The sequence below is a fragment of the Carassius carassius genome, chromosome 37 (genome assembly GCF_963082965.1).
Source record: "Carassius carassius chromosome 37, fCarCar2.1, whole genome shotgun sequence".
NCBI classification, from domain to species: domain Eukaryota; kingdom Metazoa; phylum Chordata; class Actinopteri; order Cypriniformes; family Cyprinidae; genus Carassius; species Carassius carassius.
The window spans coordinates 5,860,465-5,881,360 of record NC_081791.1 but is presented as its reverse complement, the minus strand read 5'-3'; the positions used below and the strand labels follow the sequence as shown (position 1 = coordinate 5,881,360).

The following is a 20,896-nucleotide window of genomic DNA, read 5'->3' as shown; positions in this document are numbered from 1 at the left end:
CAGACTGAAGGAAGCGGTCCAAATGGGGGAAGTGTGAAAACAAGATTGTGTGCACTCTACACTAATGATATAATGGGTCAATGGTAATGGTATCTGCAAGTCATGAACTGCCATAATTGAATCTCACCCTTTCCCAGAATGCAGCCTAAACTGTTAAAATAACAATCTGACCCTTAAATGCATTCAATGAACGTTCCAAGTCCAAGATTAGAGCACAATACAATGGGGCCCAACACAGAGCCCTGAGGCACACCTCTGATTATTTTTTGGCCAGAAGCTTAAGTAACTTCAGGTTTGTTCTAGATTGAAATTAATGGATGGTCAAAACCAAACATATTTAAAGGCTTAGTTCATCCAAAAACGAAAATTCTGTCATTATTTACTCTCATGTTGTTCCAAACCCATTAGACCTTCGTTCATCTTCAGAACACAAATTAAGATATTTTTTATAAAATCTAAGAGCTCTCTGAATGTTATTATTGTTTTCTTTGCGCAAAAAAAGTATTCTCATAGCTTCGTAAATTTACAGTAGAACCACTGATGTCATATGGACTATTTTACCAATGTCCTTGCTACATTTCTGGACCTGGGTGGTTGCATTGCTGTCTACGTAGAGTCAGAGAGCTCTCAGATTTTATCCAAAATTCTCAATTTGTGTTCCGAAGATTATCAAAGGTCTTGGAAGGTTTGGAACAATTTAAAGGTAAGTAATTAATGACAGAACTTCAATTTTTGGGTGAACTAAACCTTTAAGTACTCAAACATTATTACTCAAAAATTATTAATCATGCAATCATTATTTAATTATTGCAATTATTTGAAAACATGCATAAAGGGGACTCATTATGAATTTTGTGATTGTTACACTGGAATGTTGGATTTTTGGTATCAGGCCTCACCTGGTCATCAAGCAGACGCTGCCACACAAGCTGAATTTCCTCTAGTTTGTTCCAGCGCTCCTCTGTCCAGCGACACACTGCCGCCCAGCGCTCTCCCAGTAACTGTAAAGATCAGAAGGAAAAACAAAAGAGGGAATGTTATTCACTGAATGACTTTTCACACACTTTTAAGGCCTCTGGGAGTGTCAAATGTCTGTTCAGTTCCAAGTTTCTTGCTGTGCTGCATCCAATGAATTCTCAATACTGTGTCCAACATTAACAGATCTCATTCTTTAGAGAAGCTATCAGTAAAGGCATGGAAAACAGCTTGGTTTAATTACCTTTGCACTTTAGGTAGGAAGAAACTTACTGTAAAATTAATTATTTACTACATTCAATTTAACTAGATTGCCATACAGCATTCGCCTTAATCGCTATAAATTTGATCAAACAACACTGTACAATGGTACAGACACATCTTTTCCTCTTAAAACAGTAGTAGTTCAAGATTTCCTTACAGATAGCACGAGTTAACAATTAATTGAAATATGAATATAACCAGTAACGACAGCTAGACCTAATGAGATAATTTTCATAAAAACATGGTTATGCATTTTATTTTACTACATTTTATGGTGATATATGAATATTAGTGCTTAAGAAACATCAGCTGACACTTAAAAATCATTTGTATAATTGAAACAAGTAAGTTATATCATTTGTATGTCTGAGGGCAATAACAGCTCTGATCATCACTCTCTGAATAGCCATTTAATAATTACAGTCATTTCGACTCAACAAATAAAAATTCATCATTTTATCCTGCATGTTGTCCTCTACCTGCAGTTGTTCCTCCAGGGCAGCAGTGGCACTCTCCCCGCTGTTCTCATCCACAACCACAACCATGTGCGTGAGAGAGTTCACCTTTACCTGTTCCAGCTCCAGATCATTCTGCAACACCTGAGGAAATAACAAGGAATAAGAGGTCAAAATGTTAAGGAATGGTCTAATGTACACTTTTATTATATTTTAAGTTTCTTAATTTACCCAGAAAAGAGAAAATGCACATTAAGACAAATCACAAATCACCATATTATCACATGAAATAATAATAATAATTATTGAATTTATTTCCCCACATTGCAACTATTACAACAGTGAATTTATGTACAGTATGTATGCATGCATGTATTTATTATTTTACAGGAAATAAAACAGAACTAGAAGCTGAAACATGAAAATAACGTCACAATGCAAAGCCTTTATTACATGTAATTAAAAATACTGGTTTCATTTCATTAAATCAGATAAAATGTCTAATACCTTTCTTTTAATTATAGGTCAAGTCGGCCCAGGGTATGTTTTTAACAGGTTACTCAGACTTAAGTTTGATGTATTGGAATTTAGGGCGGATATTTTTCGACTCTGTACTGTGTCAAGTATGAAAGTGTACATGTGCGTGTCTCTGTAAATAATGTGGAAGCACTAGGGTGTTGTGGGACCCTTCCTATGAGACTGCGAGGCTCCTAATTGTAAGCATGTGTGTGGGAGGGAACGTTTCTGCTTGTGTTTGTGTGTGTGTGTGTGTGTGTGTGTGTGTGTGTGTGTGTGTGTGTGTGTGTGTGTGTGTGTGTGTGTGTGTGTGTGTGTGTTCTCCATTCGCTAAATGAACAAACACGCAGAGGTCATGTTTGCCCCTCGTTCACTGGGGCGTGTGTTGATTTGCTTATTCATTCTTCTCACAACTCAATCTCCTTCTCTCTATCCTTTCAGCATCCATGATACATTCACGTCAGGGAAAAGAGAAAAGAGAAAGCTTTTATTTGTGAACAGGTTGTGTACACAGACGGGATCTCTGATGAGAGTCATTCATTAACTACTCAAGTCTCCTTGGGAATGTTTTACTGCACAGAGGTTACTATTTTAGGAGACTTTATCAATGCTAAGTATACACTTTGTCTCATAATTTTCTAATCTACACTCTATCAACTGTGATTAAGTTACAATCTGAAACCACAGGTTTACTTTTCAGCCCAAATGCTGAATTAAGACTGTTGGGAAAGGAAGAGCTGATAATTGTTCAAAATCAATAACCCAACTGTGGTGGGTTGGAAACGCAGATTTGAAAGAGCATTACATGTCATGCAAGTTCAAGTGCATTAGGCTTAATGTGTGCTGACACCACTTCACCTATCTGTTTCACCTTCTGATTATTACAATCAGCCGAGTGTTCGGTGTTCATTTTAACCCTGCAGTATAGTAATTTTACAACTTGGTCAAATCAAACCAGCACTGGATTCATAATTTTTAAATCAAGAACAGTGTTGACAAAATAAACCAATTTGGGTTGTTTTTAAAGAAATAGTTCACCCCAAAAAATGAAAATGTACTCTCCTTAATGCCAGATTTGGAGAAATGTAGCTTTACAAAACTTGTTCACCAATGTATCCTCAGCAGTGAATGGGTGCCGTCAGAAGGAGAGCCCAAACAGCTGATACATTTCTCCAAATGTGTTCCCATGAAGAAACAAACTTGCCTGGCCTGATGGTGAGAAGATTTTTAGCATATTTTTTATTTTTGGGTGAACTATTCCATAAACGTTTTGGAGTGTATAATTTTGTGATGCATCACAGTGTATCATGACACACCATGACATAGATGGCGATACCAAGTCCTGCTTAGAGAATCAAATGCTTCTCTTACTTTGTGCTGCTCTAGCTGGGCCAGATATCCCTCCATGTCTCCTGCTACTGGCTCGTTCTCCATCTTACGGATCCGCCCCTCTGTCTGCGTCAGCCAATCAGAGAGCTGCTGGAGCTGCTGTTGCTGAAGGTCCATCAGAACTTCATGAAGCCTGAAGACAGAGGAGAGATGACAAATTCAAGCTCACTCTTCAGACAGGAGTCTTCAGTAGAATGTGTGCGTCTGTACCTGGACTGACGGTCCATGCTGGCGACCCGCAGGTTTTCCCAGCGGGAGTTGAGCAGTGTCATCTGTTCTCGGATCTCTTCCTCCTCTTCCTCACTCAGGTTGCCTTGAGCGATCAGCTGGTTTCCCGCCTGTAAGACGTTACCCACGCTGCTCTGGTGGGCTGTCAATTCCATCATGAACGCCTGAGGCGGCAGAACCACACATCAGTTACCAGATTGACTACAAACCATCTTCACAGATGTCTTAGAGTCAATTAATTTATTTGTAGTGATTGTGTGAGAAGGAAAGTTTTCTTATATAATAAAGAACCATAACAGCTTAATAATAGTTATGCATTTATTTATTTGATAACTAAGTAGTCATGTATTAAGCAGCTGCACCGTTTGATGGTTTATCATAGCAAAAATTGACATGAGGGAGAGCATTATGATGACTTTACCATGATTAATTTTTGTTTTAGGCACTGCATATTGCATTTTAAAATAATAATTTCATCAAGTCATACAGTTCATCATACTTACTGAAGGCTTTTATTTTTGTCAAAGAAACATGGAAACTGTAAATTTTTTTATAATAAAATGTGCTGACAATAATAAATGCTTAAAGTATAAATTATAAATATATTTAATTTTACAGCATTTATTAATCGATGTTGTATTTAATTTATGGCATAACTTTATCCAATGTTTTATAAATATATCTGCTTAATTTTTCTAAATTTCTGTTTTCTGTTTTAACTTTTTGTAAATTCTGTATTAATGGTTTAAATAAGAATTAATTTTACTGAATATTAGGGGTGAAACGGTACATTTATTTGTACCGAAAATCTACATTTTATGAATGTTTACCGAACAAATTTGTACATTTTTTAAGGATTAAACTTATTAAAATTAAACCTGAATTTAAGTTTGGGCTCTGTTGTTTATTGTGATCTTATAGTAATGTAAAAGGGCTCCTTGTAGCTTACAGCAGGAGCTGAGGTAGAATTTTATCCCTAGGAAAACATTCATTGTAATTGAATTTATTTAAAGAAAAAGCAATTTGTTCAGTAAACCATTGTTTAATAAAAAAAAATTAAATAAGGTTTAGTTTTCTTTTTTTTCCTCTTGCTATACCGAAACCATACCGAACCATTACGTTAAAACCGAGGAACGTACCGAACTTACACCTACACTACTGGAAATGTATTAATTACAGCTTTAACAGAAATTGGTCCCTTTGAAATCATGATTCTGTGATTTGTGATTTACTATAAATTTATAATAAAAAAAAACATAAAATCAAAAAAAAAATGATTTTTTTTTTATATAATTAGTCTATTAAAATGTATTAAAATGAAAATACACAATTCCTTTACAACACATCATTGTATTTTCATTTTTATTTTGTCAAAAAATGTTTACTGTTTAAAGGTTTACTGATAAAATTCAAGCAATGCTAAACTATTTCTGCCATAATTTCTTCAAGTTAAACCAAAGTTTTATTTCGGTGGTTTTCCGTTGCTCAAATGAAACGGTGAAATGCTGGTGCAGTGACTCTCAGAGCAGCTCAGGAGATGATGTCCTCATATAGTGAGACTTGTATAGAGAAAATGTGCCACTCATTCACACAGTGTCTTATGATCTACTCTTGAAACAGGAAAACAATCAAAAAAGACAAATGACGTAACAAACCATTTGAACATTATCTAAATCTCTAACTAGAGTGCAAAGACAAACAGGTTCAAGCTTCAGGAAAAGCCCAGTGCTCAGAGGATCTCCAGAGCTTTCCTGCATTTGCCTTGCTTTTGTTTCTGCGTCAGTGCCTCACATTAGCCTTCACTTTCTGACAGGAATATAAACCTGGCCCTCCTGCTCTGGATCCATCACTCAGGAGTGAGTTTATGTGGCCGGCTCTGCTGTCTGTCAGAGGTCTCTCTGCCTCACAGAATTCCTCACATTCCTGGCATGTTCAGAGCATGTTCTCCAACAGGACGGGAACATGGAGCATCTGAACACGGGACATGCTAACACTTAAAATCCTCTGGTCAATCACAAATGGGGCGTTTCATGGTGTGAGGAATTTTGTTAGTAACAATGAAATCCTAATTAAGCTTCTTCTTCATATGAGACTAAATTTAGTCTGTATCTCCTCTTAAAGTTTCAAGTTATAAACACCAAAACTGACTCAGGTTTCTATATATTTAACTGATCTGACTGATAGTTTTCATAAACCCGATGATCAAAATAAAAACTTTCATTGAGGTGGTCAAATCTTTGTATTTTTGTAAGACTTGAAGTGTCTTTAAGTTGCCAAACACTAGTAAAGCTTAACGGATATTCAGAGACGACATGCTAAATCATGTTAGTAACATGCTAATTTATGCTAGCTATGTGCTAACCATGCTAGCAACATGTCAAAACATTCTAGAAATACGTTAAACATGCTAAACCATGCAAGAAGCATGTTAAATTATGCTAAAACATGCTAGAAACATGCTAGAAACATGTCAAAATATGCTTAATCATATTAACCACATGCTAAAACAAGCATGAAATGTGGAAACATGTTAAATCATACTTGAAACATGATAAAACATGTTAAATCATGCTTGAAACATGATAAAACATGTTAAATCATGCTTGAAACATAATAAAACATGTTAAATCAGGCTAAAGAAAACTCGCTAGAAACATCAAAATATGCTAAATCATGCTAAAATGTGCTAAAATTAGGGGTGTAACGGTTCACAAAATTCACGGTTCGGTTCGATACGATACACTGGTGTCACGGTTCGGTACGTTTTAGATACAGCAAAAAGAAAAAATTAGCAGATAAATTTCCTTGATTTTTAAAAAATGTTTTATTTATTAAAACTAACAAAGTATTTTTTTTTTTTACATTGAACAATGATGGAGCTATTCTTTACCCATCTTCTATGGTGTTTTCTTAGCAGCATACTGTATAAAACAAAAACAGCTCCTTATAATAAAAAAATGAAAATGTTATATTAGTTATGAACAAATACAAAGATGTAACTTGTTATATGAAACTCTATAACTCTTTATATTGAGTGTGTTTTTACTCAATTGGTTCTCTATAGGGCTTATGTTTTTTGGAACAAAGCAGGAATTACGGTCTGTCTGAAATGAGCTCGTGAAGGAATATTGTAACGGGGCTCAATTACATTAAGCATGTTCTTAAAACCTACGTTTTCCACTACAGCACAGCGGGGAGCGCGAGCGGGTGGATCTTGGACAGAGCGCAGAGCGGCAATTTCAAAAGGACGGTGGACGGAGCGTCGCATTTCCCGCTCCAATTGCTTTGCTCACACCACGAGTCTGAAGCATGCTCATTCAAGCCTGACCCTGAATCCATTAGTCTTGCACAGTCATCAACAGTAGACTATTTTCAAGCAAAACTCGGCTCAATAATGGAGTTCAAAAAGTAAAATGAGAATTCATACAGGTGTAGCCTATCAATATAAGTCGCTCCGGAGTAGCCTATAAGGCGAATCAGTCAAAAAATGCGCCATGAAGAAGAAATAACATATAGGCCTAGCCTCGCACTGGACTATAAGTCGCATTTATTTAGAAATGTAGCCTATAAAAAAAAAATAAAAAAATCTTATGGACGGGACAGTTCTCCGTTACGGACGTGAGCGCTCTGACAGCGGCACTAAGACTGCTTTAAAACTTTCATTGAGACCTCAAACAGAAAGCACAAAGCCTGTCTTTAAATTTGATTTCGTTTTGTATTAATTGTATCTTAATTTTAATCAAGTTTTCAACAACCAATTGTCTGGATTTAATAAGAAGTAAATAGAAAATAGATAACCACGATACGAAGGAGCCGGTGTGAACCTGGAGTTTGTCTCATGAATGAACCGAAACTCAGAGTATAGCCTACTTGCCTCACAGACCCGACAAATAGGCTATATATAAGGATTGAAATGTCTACTTTTAAACAAAACAATTCAAAACGAAAGAAAACAGACTGCTCTCCCTCCCGTATGAAATGTGGATTTCTCTCAGGCGCGCTCACTACTGCGAAGATCACGAGTCAGCATCTTTTTAGCCGACAGACATAAAAAAAAATTTAATGTCTTCTGCTATATGTTACATATTCATAATCATTAATTTTGCCGGTTCGTTGTGACAGCTTTTAGGTGCCCTTAAATGTTACATGAATGCATCAGCACTGAAAACATAGAGATTTTTTTTTCTTTTGGGGGCATTTTGTTTGACATGCATGCCAGCTTTCGCTCATCCTACTATTAAAGTAAATCTGTTCTTAAACGAAAATGTATTGGCCGTGTTATTTCTTTTTTGTGGGATGTCCAATTTATATGTAGAAATGCACATTTGCAAAGGTGACTTAGTATGTTGTCGTAAAAGTGGCTCGCCTTTTGATTTTGCCCTGCCAATGTGGCTCTTGTGAAAAAAATAGTGAGGATCACTGCACTACAGAGTAAGGCGCTTGCTCACTCAGTACGCGCTGAAGGCGCGTTGCAAAATGGCCAATGCGTTTAACAGACCAGAAATAGAAGATCCTCCAATAACCAACAGGTCTGGTGTTTGGGTGCACTTTGGATTCCCTGTTAAACGCATTGGCCATTTTGCAACGAGCCTTCAGCGTGTATTACTGAATGAGCGAGCGCCTGACTGAGTAGCCTAACATAAACATATAAGTTGGTGTTTTTTTCTTCTTCGGGGGTGTCAGGGGCGTTGCCTGTTACGTCGTTTGGGTTATTGGGCTACCTTGTTGAACGCATATCATTATATTTCACAATTTTTTTTATTTTCCAAATATAATTAATTAGTCCAACGAACCGTTCGGTCCATAATGTGTACCGCGTACCGAACCGAAAGCCTCGTACCGAACGGTTCAATACGAATACGCGTATCGTTACACCCCTAGTTAAAATGTGCTAGCAACATTACAAATCATGCTAGCAACATGATAAAACATGTTAACAGCATGTTAAATCATGTTCGCAACTTATTTAAACATTTTAGCAGTGTGGCAGACAATGATAACATTTTACTGACTTCACAATTTAGTAGGGCTGCAACTAACGAATATTTTGATAATCGATTAATCTGTCGATTATTTTTACGATTAATCGATTAATCGGTTTATGTACTTATATTTTAGTTTTTTCCATTTTTTCCCCAAGTAAATTATTAATAAATGGTCTTTATCATTCAGCATAGATTTAAGAGATTTTAACCATTTTGCACTGTCATATCCTCATCAAAAATATACCTGGAGTTGTTTTATTGTGTTAGTAATCCTTTGTCGAACTCTTCTGCAATCAGAACACTGACCCATACTCTAGCAAATTTTACAAGGAGATTTCAAATAATGTTTTCACCATGGCAGTCCTTAGAGCTCCTAAAGTAGTTTAACATCCCGAACAAAGCTTATTAAAGAATCTTTCAGAACATATTTTCACGAAGAATAAGGATAAAACAGAATAAAATTGCAGTGCATTGTATTTTATTATTTACTGGGAAACAGCTTTATAGCTTTTGCTGTGAAATTGTAAACAATCCTTTCGAATAAAGTGCCAATGGCATGAAACCTGAATGGAACTCACAATTTAAAGTAAAATCCATCAGAAGGTTGTCCAGAAAAAAAATAGGACACACACAAAAAACCTGCTGTGTGAAAAAGAGCAGTGAATACTTAGAAAAAAAAGTGCATTTCAAATATCTACATTTACCTCTCTCATTCAGTCATAATTAGGCTGCACGACTGAATTTTGAACTGGTAAACGACAAACTGATCACAGAACATGTTTGTAAAGCTTTAAATGTTAACTGTTAAAAAGCAATGTTATCAGCTTTTACGACTAAACATTTGCAAACAACATTGTACTGGAGAATCTGCACAAATGAAAGTCTTAGGGGCCGTTCACATATCGCGCCTAAAACGCGTGGAAAACGCTAGGCGCACCGCTTTCTCCTTCTTTCCAAAGCGCTCGCGCAGAAGCGCCCCTGAGGCGTCTGCCTTTGCTAAGCACCCTTCTTGCTCTCTCCTTGAAGACGCGGAAATTTCAGCAAAGGATAAATGGATTTGTAGCTCAAAAAAATCGCTTGCAGTAGCTCTGCTACTAAATTTATTTCAAAATGGAAATCCATATACAACTATGATCAGCTGTTCCTTTCATCTTGACTGAGCTTTTAACGTTGTTACGGGAAAGGATAAAGCTGATTGGTTAGTTCTTGTCACATGACCCGCGGTGCGGTTGCGGCATTCTGAAAAGTTTAAATGTTTTTAACTCGATGCGGTGCGGTGTTGGAAATAACGAACTTGAGCGCGCAAAAGACGCGATATGTGAACGTCCCCTTAAACAGTGCAGTAGTGCAGAGTTTAATGGTTACTCTTCTTTTTTGAAGGCTCAATGTAAAGTACTCCCACATCACGCTGAATGCTGCAGACATAGACATCATATGATGTCTATGGCTGCAGAGACGCTGCTCGGGAAGCACGTGACATAAAACAAGGCCAGCTATTGGCTATTCGCTACTTCTCCTGTTGTACTGGCTGAGTAAAACCTCCGGTGGCTCATTACTGCCACACTTTGGTCACCGCAGATTTGAAATATGCACGAAATGAGCCGCTTACGGCAAATAAAAGTTATTTAGCAACGAATCGATGACTAAATTAGTTGACAACTATTTTAATAATCGATTTTAATCGATTAAATCGATTCGTTGTTTCAGCTCTACAATTTAGTAAAATCGCCAAACTTCAAGCATTTCAAAGTTATTTCGAACTTTCAAACAAAGCTTTGTCAAGCCAACATCAAAGTTTGTTATTAATTGTTACCTATCTATTATTAATAGTAATGGTTTATTGTTATGTTATAGCTTCCTGAGTAATTCAATAAAAAAAGAGATTATGAACTAAATGCTTACAAGGTTTATGAAGTGATATTGTGTGTCACATGTACCTCATGTGTGTGGAACTGGTCTTTGACCTCCTCCACGTCGTCAGACACGTCGTCCTGCATGTGCAGCGTGTCTTCAGCCGACAGCAGCCAGGTGAGCACCTCTTCCAGCGTCATCTGATACGTGTCCAGACTGACCTCCATGTCCACCTCCGTCAGTGTGCTGGGCGTCTCTGGCCGTGTGCTGCTCACCTCCTCCGTCTCTGCAGCCAAACCCTGCACAGCAACACACAGCGCTTTAGTTCACGGCTCATCGGAGTATAATGTTATAGAAAATGTTAAGCGTTATGAATGTGCCAGCTTTCCCACATGTAAAATCTCATTTACACAGCTGTGTTTTTGTGTGTTTTAGGAAACAAATTAAACACGTTGGCATTTATGTTCAAAACGCAAATATTGTGGCAGGTGAAGAGACATCAATGGTGTTTTGTAAAGGATGCTGAACATCACAGTAATGAATTCTCAAAGGGACGTGAAGGAGACTTTTAAGAACCAGTGATCTCAGTCTGATTCAATGTAAGTCACAGCATCTATGTAAAAACTCAAATTAATCAAAAATGTAAATGTAAAACTTCTTAAGATGGCTTTGTTTGACACTCCACAAACTGAAAAATTGTTACATTTACAAAAAAGACTGTATGTGAAAGAGGGGAGAACAAATGTGTGTGTGTGTATATATATATATACAGTACAGACCAATAGTTTGGACACCTTCTCATTCAAAGAGTTTTCTTTATTTTCATGACTATGAAAATTGTAGAGTCACACTGAAGGCATGTTAAGACACTATTCCTTTCTTTTCAAAGACCCACAGGAAATGGACAAATTTACCAGGCTCTGAGCCGCACTCAGAACAAGAAGAGCTACATGAACTATCAGCAGACCTTCAGACGTAGACAATACTGCCGCCGGCACGTGTGCTCAGCTGACGAACACCGGCTAACAGCACCGGTCATGAGACATCTCTCACATTCTCAGATGTTTATGTCCCACGCCTTAAAAACTGACAGCTTTTCTAAACCCGGCGACCTACATTCCTCAGCACGCCCATGACGGAAATGTCACAGCTCATTGATAAGAGTGAAACACTAATCGACCGCTAATTGTGAGAGTCTGATGGAAATAGAAGCAGGTTTTTCTTCATGGCGTGAACACAATTGTGCTGTATAATAAAAGAGACAGAATCAGGTAAATGAACCCGTCTGATCTGAATACTTACATCAGGGAACCAAACAGCACCACACCCGAGAACTCTGGGAAAAATGTTCAAAGTGCATCAAAGGAGAGATGATAATAATGACAAAAGAAAGCTTATGACTGATAACTTGAATAGAAAGGCAACACTGCCCTGGGGAGTATGACATGAACTTTACATCAGGCACTGCCAAAAACATTAAATTACCATAGTAATGTATCCAAAAAACATAGCTTGACCAAAAACATGCCATTGCCATGATATGCTATTACCATGCTGTAAGTGAAAAAAGAAAACAAATCCTGGTATTACCATCGTGCAATAAAAAAAATCCATTACAGTGTCATGATAGATGTCAAGAGCATGCTATGGTCCCAGATTATACATGTAAAAAAAATCATCAACTTTTTGAAATTAGGGCTGTTTGCAGAACTCAACAGACATGAGACTGAATATTATATGTTTAGTGTAAAGGATAATCACCATTTCAAAAGACTGGATCTCATCTGAACAAGGAAAAGCTCATCTTAACAGAGCTCTCACAAAGAAAGGACATTTAATCTCTGTTAACAGTAGCAACTGAGTCCTCAAACAAAGCATTGTTCCTTGAATAAATGCACCGAGAACAGCCCTCATCTAGAGGAAAAGGTCATCTGATGAAAATATTCGGCTGGAATTCCCAGCTCCATCCCACATGCTGGAAAAAACGCTCTTCTTTCTGTTTCGACTGTGAAACAGTGTGTGTTTGGAGGGCGGTGAGCAAAGCTGGAATAAGCAGCACTGAAATATTTGTGGTCTGACAGATGCAGAACCACCCAAATGTCCCACAGCGCCCCAGCAGATGCCTACATCAGCCCTACATATACAGCAGTCTCATCACTAAACACTAACCACCGCGCAGGATGGGAATCACGAAGATCTTAACAACTCTGGATCTGATTCCACAAATCAGGAACATACGCTGCAACCTTAAGAAAGTGAGAACCTCATTCACCTGCAGGTTCGAATCCCCCAAATTATCATTCCAGACTCGTGTCAAAATTCGCCATTAGCAAAAAAGGGTGTGCAAGATTATAAAAATAGTCATGTGTTTAAGCCTGTTGTTAGGGTTGACATTAAAGGCCTTTAGAGTGAGAACAATCAATCATGCTTCATTGTAACGCAACAGTTGACTTTAGAGACCTGCAGTCAATCCTGTTCCAGTGGCCAGGGGAGCAGCTCATGGTTATTAAAGGCAGTAAAGGTTAATAACTGTAACCTGTCAGACAGGCATTAGTTTTCATGCACAGGTGCAGCTGATGGGAAACTCTGCTCTCAAGACCACTTTCATATTTACGTTTGCAGTTCAGAAAATACAATGCAACATTTACAGAGCAAAACAGGGGCTGCGGCATTTGGGGAAAAATACAATTGTTGTAAATAAAACAGACTTCTATCCGTATTAGACAGAACTGTTAATGACGACGACGTCTATCGATCGACCACAAAAAAAAAAAAAGCGTCGGCTTTGCCGCACTTGTTCTCTGGGCAGCAGAATATGACCAAAAAGTGATAACACATCAATATGACTAAAGAATGATAATAATAATATTGTTTAAATATTAAAAAAATATATTTTTTTTAAGTCATCAAAACTATATGAATGGTTGAATGTGTATGGCTGCTTTTCAGATTAAAAGGTCAAAGATCATGTGACTAATTGTGTTAAGAGCCAACAAGTTTTGACCATGATAATGTTATATTACACAAAAGAATGGAAAAGTACAGGATCATGATGCTACCATGTTTTAGGACAATACATGGCAATACTCCAAGGTAAATATACTTCTAACATTGCTGATGTTTAACTATGGTATAACCATAATAACTGCACATAAAAGCATGATATTACCATGGTACATGTCCAAAAAAACATGCCAATACCATGCTCCTTTTTTACACTGCTATGCAAGAAAAGTATGAGAGAGAGTCCACCCATCTCTGACTGCATGTGTGCACGATATAGCACAATATATACACTGCACAACTGTATGACTCACTCTTACCAGTGAAAGCAGAAGACGGAGAGGAAGAGAGAGAGAGAGAGAGAGCGAGCGAGCGAGCAAGTGTGTGAGCGAGAAAAGGAAACTGTAGAAGGGGAGTCATTTATTGCCACTAAAGTGTGATGCCCATTTTCCACCGGCAGTTCCTCATCAGAAAACACCCCGCTTTTAACTGCCATTGCTTTCTTTTGCATCCTGTGAGCAGGAAATCCCATCATGCATGTTCTCTACTCGTATATGTTTGATGAAAAGAGGCACCTACGCCCGCATGAAGTCATGATTTCCTCTGGTGTTCACGGTCAGCTGAATAAGCAAGTGGCTGTGTTAAATATATGCATTCATAACAAACTGAACAGCTGAAGCCATCTGTTAAAACTCATACTTCCCATTTGCCAATGAGACCATCATTATTAGCTGGAGTTTATAAACACAGAGTCATTAGACAGATGCATGAAGGTGTTTGTGGTTGTTCAGACACTAACAGTTTCAGTAATAAGATGATTCATGCTAATGTCTTCAAGCATCATGTCTGGTAGCATTAGCTTTCAGTTGACAGACAAAGCTAATTTTATTTTGATTTGTTTATAAATATATTAAATGAACACTATTAACATGTATGACTATGTTGGTTGCATTTTAAGGCATAGTTGATTCGTTCATGATGTGAAGATAAAAAAATAATAATTTTCAAATTATAAAAGCAGGATTAAAATCCTTTTTGGGAAATAAAATGGGGTTTGGTGGAGGAGGTCAAGTGGCAAAAGTGATTTTATTGTATAGCCTATTTCCATTATATATATATATATATATATATATATATATATATATATATACAACCCGAATTCCGGAAAAGTTGGGACGTTTTTTAAATTTTAATAAAATGAAAACTAAAAGACTTTCAAATCACATGAGCCAATATTTTATTCACAATAGAACATAGATAACATAGCAAATGTTTAAACTGAGAAAGTTTACAATTTTATGCACAAAATGAGCTCATTTCAATTTTGATTTCTGCTACAGGTCTCAAAATAGTTGGGACGGGGCATGTTTACCATGGTGTAGCATCTCCTTTTCTTTTCAAAACAGTTTGAAGACGTCTGGGCATTGAGGCTATGAGCTGCTGGAGTTTTGCTGTTGGAATTTGGTCCCATTCTTGCCTTATATAGATTTCCAGCTGTTGAAGAGTTCGTGATCGTCTTTGACGTATTTTTCATTTAATGATGCGCCAAATGTTCTCTATAGGTGAAAGATCTGGACTGCAGGCAGGCCAGGTTAGCACCCGGACTCTTCTACGATGAAGCCATGCTGTTGTTATAGCTGCAGTATGTGGTTTTGCATTGTCCTGCTGAAATAAACAAGGCCTTCCCTGAAATAGACGTTGTTTGGAGGGAAGCATATGTTGCTCTAAAACCTTTATATACCTTTCAGCATTCACAGAGCCTTCCAAAACATGCAAGCTGCCCATACCGTATGCACTTATGCACCCCCATACCATCAGAGATGCTGGCTTTTGAACTGAACGCTGATAACATGCTGGAAGGTCTCCCTCCTCTTTAGCCCGGAGGACACGGCGTCCGTGATTTCCAACAAGAATGTCAAATTTGGACTCGTCTGACCATAAAACACTATTCCACTTTGAAATAGTCCATTTTAAATGATCCTTGGCCCACAGGACACGACGGCGCTTCTGGACCATGTTCACATATGGCTTCCTTTTTGCATGATAGAGCTTTAGTTGGCATCTGCTGATGGCACGGCGGATTGTGTTTACCGACAGTGGTTTCTGAAAGTATTCCTGGGCCCATTTAGTAATGTCATTGACACAATCATGCCGATGAGTGATGCAGTGTCGTCTGAGAGCCCGAAGACCACGGGCATCCAATAAAGGTCTCCGGCCTTGTCCCTTACGCACAGAGATTTCTCCAGTTTCTCTGAATCTTTTGATGATGTTATGCACTGTAGATGATGAGATTTGCAAAGCCTTTGCAATTTGACGTTGAGGAACATTGTTTTTAAAGTTTTCCACAATTTTTTTACGCAGTCTTTCACAGATTGGAGAGCCTCTGCCCATCTTTACTTCTGAGAGACTCTGCTTCTCTAAGACAAAGCTTTTATAGCTAATCATGTTACAGACCTTATATCAATTAACTTAATTAATCACTAGATGTTCTCCCAGCTGAATCTTTTCAAAAATGCTTGCTTTTTTAGCCATTTGTTGCCCCCGTGCCAACTTTTTTGAGACCTGTAGCAGGCATTAAATTTTAAATGAGCTAATTAAGTGGATAAAAGTGTAAAATTTCTCAGTTTAAACATTTGCTACGTTATCTATGTTCTATTGTGAATAAAATATTGGCTCATGTGATTTGAAATTCCTTTAGTTTTCATTTTATTAAAATTTAAAAAACGTCCCAACTTTTCCGGAATTCGGGTTGTATATATATATATATATATATATATATATATATAATTAATGAGCTATAAGCATTCAAGTAAGGGAAAATCCAAAACCCTTATTCGTCCCGTTCATAAAAGTTTTGTGTTTAATAAGCGACTTTGTCATTGTAGCATTGCTGATAATGTTTGCGTTTTTATCATTGAGAGTAATACTGAAACTAAATTTTGTTTCAAGATTAGGAAAGATCTAACGTTAAAGGTCAAAATAATCACTACACGCTCTCTCTCTTTCTCTGCTGTCTCTTTGTTATGTCTGTAGAAATGGTCGTTAATTCTTAATTTGGGTACGGCACAGACATGTTACAGGTAATAATATAATAAAAAAATTCATGGCAACCAATGATTTTTTTTAAGTCAGTTTAATAAGTTGAAACGACTTTCACAGTCAATTTGATTCAACTTAACTCATGTTTAAACGTTGCTTCTTGTCTTTGTAGGCTAAGGCTATTTTAATGAATGTACAAATTAATAAAAATAAATATTATGAATATTTTGTTACAAACCGTTCATTCATTTATTTTTAACTCTGCACACCCAGCACCCCCATTTTTCTGTGGGCTACACTCCAGGGGGTGCTGCAGTAGGGTTGGCCCATGTCTTCAAATTTGGCATTGGATGATGTCTACAGTAAAAGGGGTTGGGGGGGGGGGGGTGTATTGGGCGAGGTGTGCCCCAAGCATGTATCCCTATGAAGGAAAACAACTAACGATTCATAACACCGTGTCTACACCGGATGCAAGTGGCATAGTGCGACAAAATACTATAAAACCACTGATCTATAATAGAGATTTATTATATATAGATCAGTCAATATAATCTATATGATAAGTGATGCTGCAGCGCGGCACAGTGTGACAACACCAATCCCTGAGAGTGAACTGCTGCCGCGTTCTTTTTATGATGTACTGATAGGACGATGGTGAATGATTTGCAGATCCTTAGTACCACAGACAAACACGATCTTGTAAAATGTGTGGTAAGTACTGCCGTTCCATAGTATAAACAGAATATGTGCGATTGCGAATCTCGAAAGTGATGGTGAAACTATTCAAACAGTGGCGACGGGGGTTTGGGCATCACGATGCCGGTGCAACATCATGATGTCTATCAGCCATCAGTGATGGATGAAGGTATCATTTATCGGCACAACCGAATGCTGCAGCACCCCTTCTTCCCACAGTAATGCATTTAGCGTTCGTGAGCACCAACAAGATGCAGATTTCCTTTACAATAGTGGCTCTTGTCATGTGACCAAAAGCACAAATCTTATTGGCTATCCAGTTTTATTTGCAGTGCAATATAAAAGAGATTAGAAAACCTTTATGTAAAAAAAATAAAATAAAATTCTGACAGTTGTCATGCAAATATTAGTTGGTCTGAACCGAAACCAAACCGAATATTTATGTAAACAGGCATTTAGTCATGGAACAAAATAACTTAACAACATAACATAAACAAGATTATTCTGAAAATGACATCCTGAAAATGGTATTAAGGGCTGGCGTTCACAGCAAGTACGATAACAAAAACTGTAAGCTTTAGTAATCAATCTAATTTAGCAAGAATAGTGCAGCTAGAGAAACTAAAACGATAACGGCACAGTGGAATAATATCATTGGAATCACTTTCAGAACAATTTCTTTCCACCTGATGAACAATGAAAACATTAACAGCCGATCAGAATCCACTCAACTTTAAAGAGCTTCAGCATTTAAAGTGACCGTCAACAAAACAGCAGTGCACTTACAACAAACATAATCAAGCTTTGATGTGGATGCTAATTCACTACGTTCACACTGCGAGCCTTGGTGCTAAATTCTTTCAAAAATTTAGTTTTAAATGTGGCCAATATCAGATTTCCAGTGTGAACAGATAATGGTTTTGAACTGACCCTCATCCGCAAAAACACAGACACGAATAGAGACCACAGGTTGTCACATCACTGTACTTCCACTGACTACCTTTCACAACTGTCTTGATAACTTTGGGTATGTAAAATCTTTGACGTGTCTCACGTCAGCATGGATTTATGACAAATATTGATCTAGAGCGACGTAAAAATTCAAATGAATTCTGACATGACTGTTCACACTGCGGTCACATTTCAAAACATCTGACCTGTATCGGATTTAGCATTACAAATGGAAATGGCACAAATTGAAATTGAAAAGATCAGTTTCCATGCAGTTTGTGCTTTTCCCCATCATGACAAAAACAGATCTGTCACATGAGAGCAGACAAAATCAGATTTGGGCCACATCTGCCTGCTGTGTGAACGTAGCCATAGTTATTGTTCTTGCTATGAACGGGCCTTTACATTAAACAACTCAAAAAAAATGGCTTCACACCAAAAGAGAAGTTTATAACTATCTTCAGAAGGGCCAAAATGTCGAGATGGTCCTCACTGCAGAACACAAGATCCGGGGGGCATGGTTGGATCCGGATCCAATTCCTACCATTTCACATATACCTTAACCTACCTATCTCCACCCCCTGATTCCTAAATCCACCCATCTCCACCCCTAAACCTACCACTCTCCACCCCCTAGATGTGGACCCAATCACGCCCACTGGATCTTGTGTTCTGGGGGAGGGGCTACTGAAAATATCCTCAAGAGCACTGCAGTCCAACCAGTTTTGGATTATGTCCGTTTGGCACACAATGGAACACCAATCTGAGACAGTTAACTAACTAAAGCACATGTTTTCTGGGGTGACCAGTGCACTTACGGCATGTCCACCCTCGTGCTCCACCTTATAGCGTCTGGGAAGTGTCTCCACCTCTCTGATGTCATCTATCGTGATGTCATTGGGAAACACGGCAAAGAGTGAGGTCACATACATGATGATCGACTTCTTATCCGGCAACTGCACCGCCACATCTGAGAGAAAGAGAGAGAGAGAGAGAGAGAGAGAGAGAGAGAGAGAATTAATATGGGTGTGTGTTTGTGGAGTTGCTCTCTGAGGCCGCTCTGATTAGTTATGGCTCATGTGAACTTTTGTTCAGGAAAAGCCATGTAATACAATCAAGTCCAAATGATTAGTCTCAGGATCTGGGCTCTGGAATGTGCTGAACACTGGTTTGTTGACTGAAATTGCTTTATTGGTTTGATTCCCTTCTTCAGGCGTAAACAACAAACTGACAAGATCTCCAAACAAGGTCAAAATCACATCAGCTGAAGAAAATTGTCAAGAACAAAAAAAGACAATTGTCCATTAGGGCTGTAAAAAAATAAAATAAATAATAATATTCATAATAAATCGCAACGTGGCCTAGTGTGATTATCAAATTGCGAAGGATGCAGTTTAATGGGCTGAATGTTTTATAGTGAAGCGCGGTTCTGTGTTCATTTACACATGAGCAGCTCATTATCTGCCATGATAACAGGTGTCTGGAAATGCAACATGTGCAACCATCTTTTCAAACTTTTAATGAGAAACGCTCATCAAAGAAAAGGCGAGCTTTAAAGGCTCTCAATTGTATTAGTCACAAATGGCTTAATGTTTGAAATTTAAGATAGAATATTAGTGCTGTAATTTTACAGCTGTAATGTAAACTCATTTCTAATGACTGGACTTCTAGTGTCACAATGCTTCTTTACCTTCTGGATCCAGGAGTCTCTCAATGTTGAGTTGATCTTTGGCGAATGTGAAAGCATGGTCCAGCCTCTCCACTGGGATTAGATGAACTACTTCCTCCCAGCTGAACCCATGAGGCCTGAAACACAATTCCCCACAAGAGCCTTAGAGACTGTTCACACATGCAGCGAGAGCTGACATTAGCAACAGCATTCAATGACCAGATTCAGTTCAGGTAGTCACTTTGATTAAAGAAAGCCGTTTTGACTGTTTCGAAAATGAACTGATGTGAACTGACAACAACATTTCTGCTTTGTGATGTGGATGAAGCCCACAGATCTAGAAGATATACAAGCAGGTCCACATGAATATACATCTGCAAACTTTAAGGTAGTCTTTCAAACTTTCAAACTTTGATTATAGTCATTCATAGCTATACACCCTTGCGTGTTTGCTTATTAAATATTTACAGATCTGATAACTCTTCGGGTGCCAATAAGGGTGTAGTACTCAGCTCGGTTTAATGCAGAGTTCCCCACAACACCAGAACAGAAAATGTGGAAAACATCTGGACCTACCGACTTGTTCTCAATCCCTTCATCCACAAACATTTTAGATTGCTTACATAAGTGAATAAAGAATTTAGCGATTAAGATGCAAACATGCATTCAATCCTCTGAGAATTTGTCTGATAATAAAGTGCAAATCAGCTTTGTGATTTTCTCTACCTTTTCATCCGATGTTACATTTAAGTAAAAAAAAAAAGTGTGTGTTTGTGTTTCCGTGGGCTGATGACATGATCCAACTAAAGCTTATGAACACAAACTCTCTTGACCTCTGACCCAATCAATAAGCTCCAGAGCCTTTCCCTAGAGAG

General features: G+C 37.9%; 1 protein-coding gene across 3 annotated transcripts in view; it reads right to left on the bottom strand.

Moving 5' to 3' along the window:
- utrn (utrophin) overlaps nucleotides 1-20,896 on the bottom strand; it is a 194,525-nt gene that overhangs the window by 160,906 nt on the left and 12,723 nt on the right. For all 3 annotated transcript variants that reach the window (XM_059527222.1, XM_059527223.1, XM_059527225.1), the window contains exons 7-13: nucleotides 20,043-20,158; nucleotides 19,171-19,322; nucleotides 10,750-10,962; nucleotides 3,810-3,991; nucleotides 3,582-3,732; nucleotides 1,719-1,838; nucleotides 900-1,001 (exon numbers count right to left, since the gene is read on the bottom strand). In XM_059527222.1, coding sequence (XP_059383205.1) covers nucleotides 900-1,001; nucleotides 1,719-1,838; nucleotides 3,582-3,732; nucleotides 3,810-3,991; nucleotides 10,750-10,962; nucleotides 19,171-19,322; nucleotides 20,043-20,158 — 1,036 coding nt within the window. The remainder of the gene's footprint in view (nucleotides 1-899; nucleotides 1,002-1,718; nucleotides 1,839-3,581; nucleotides 3,733-3,809; nucleotides 3,992-10,749; nucleotides 10,963-19,170; nucleotides 19,323-20,042; nucleotides 20,159-20,896) is intronic.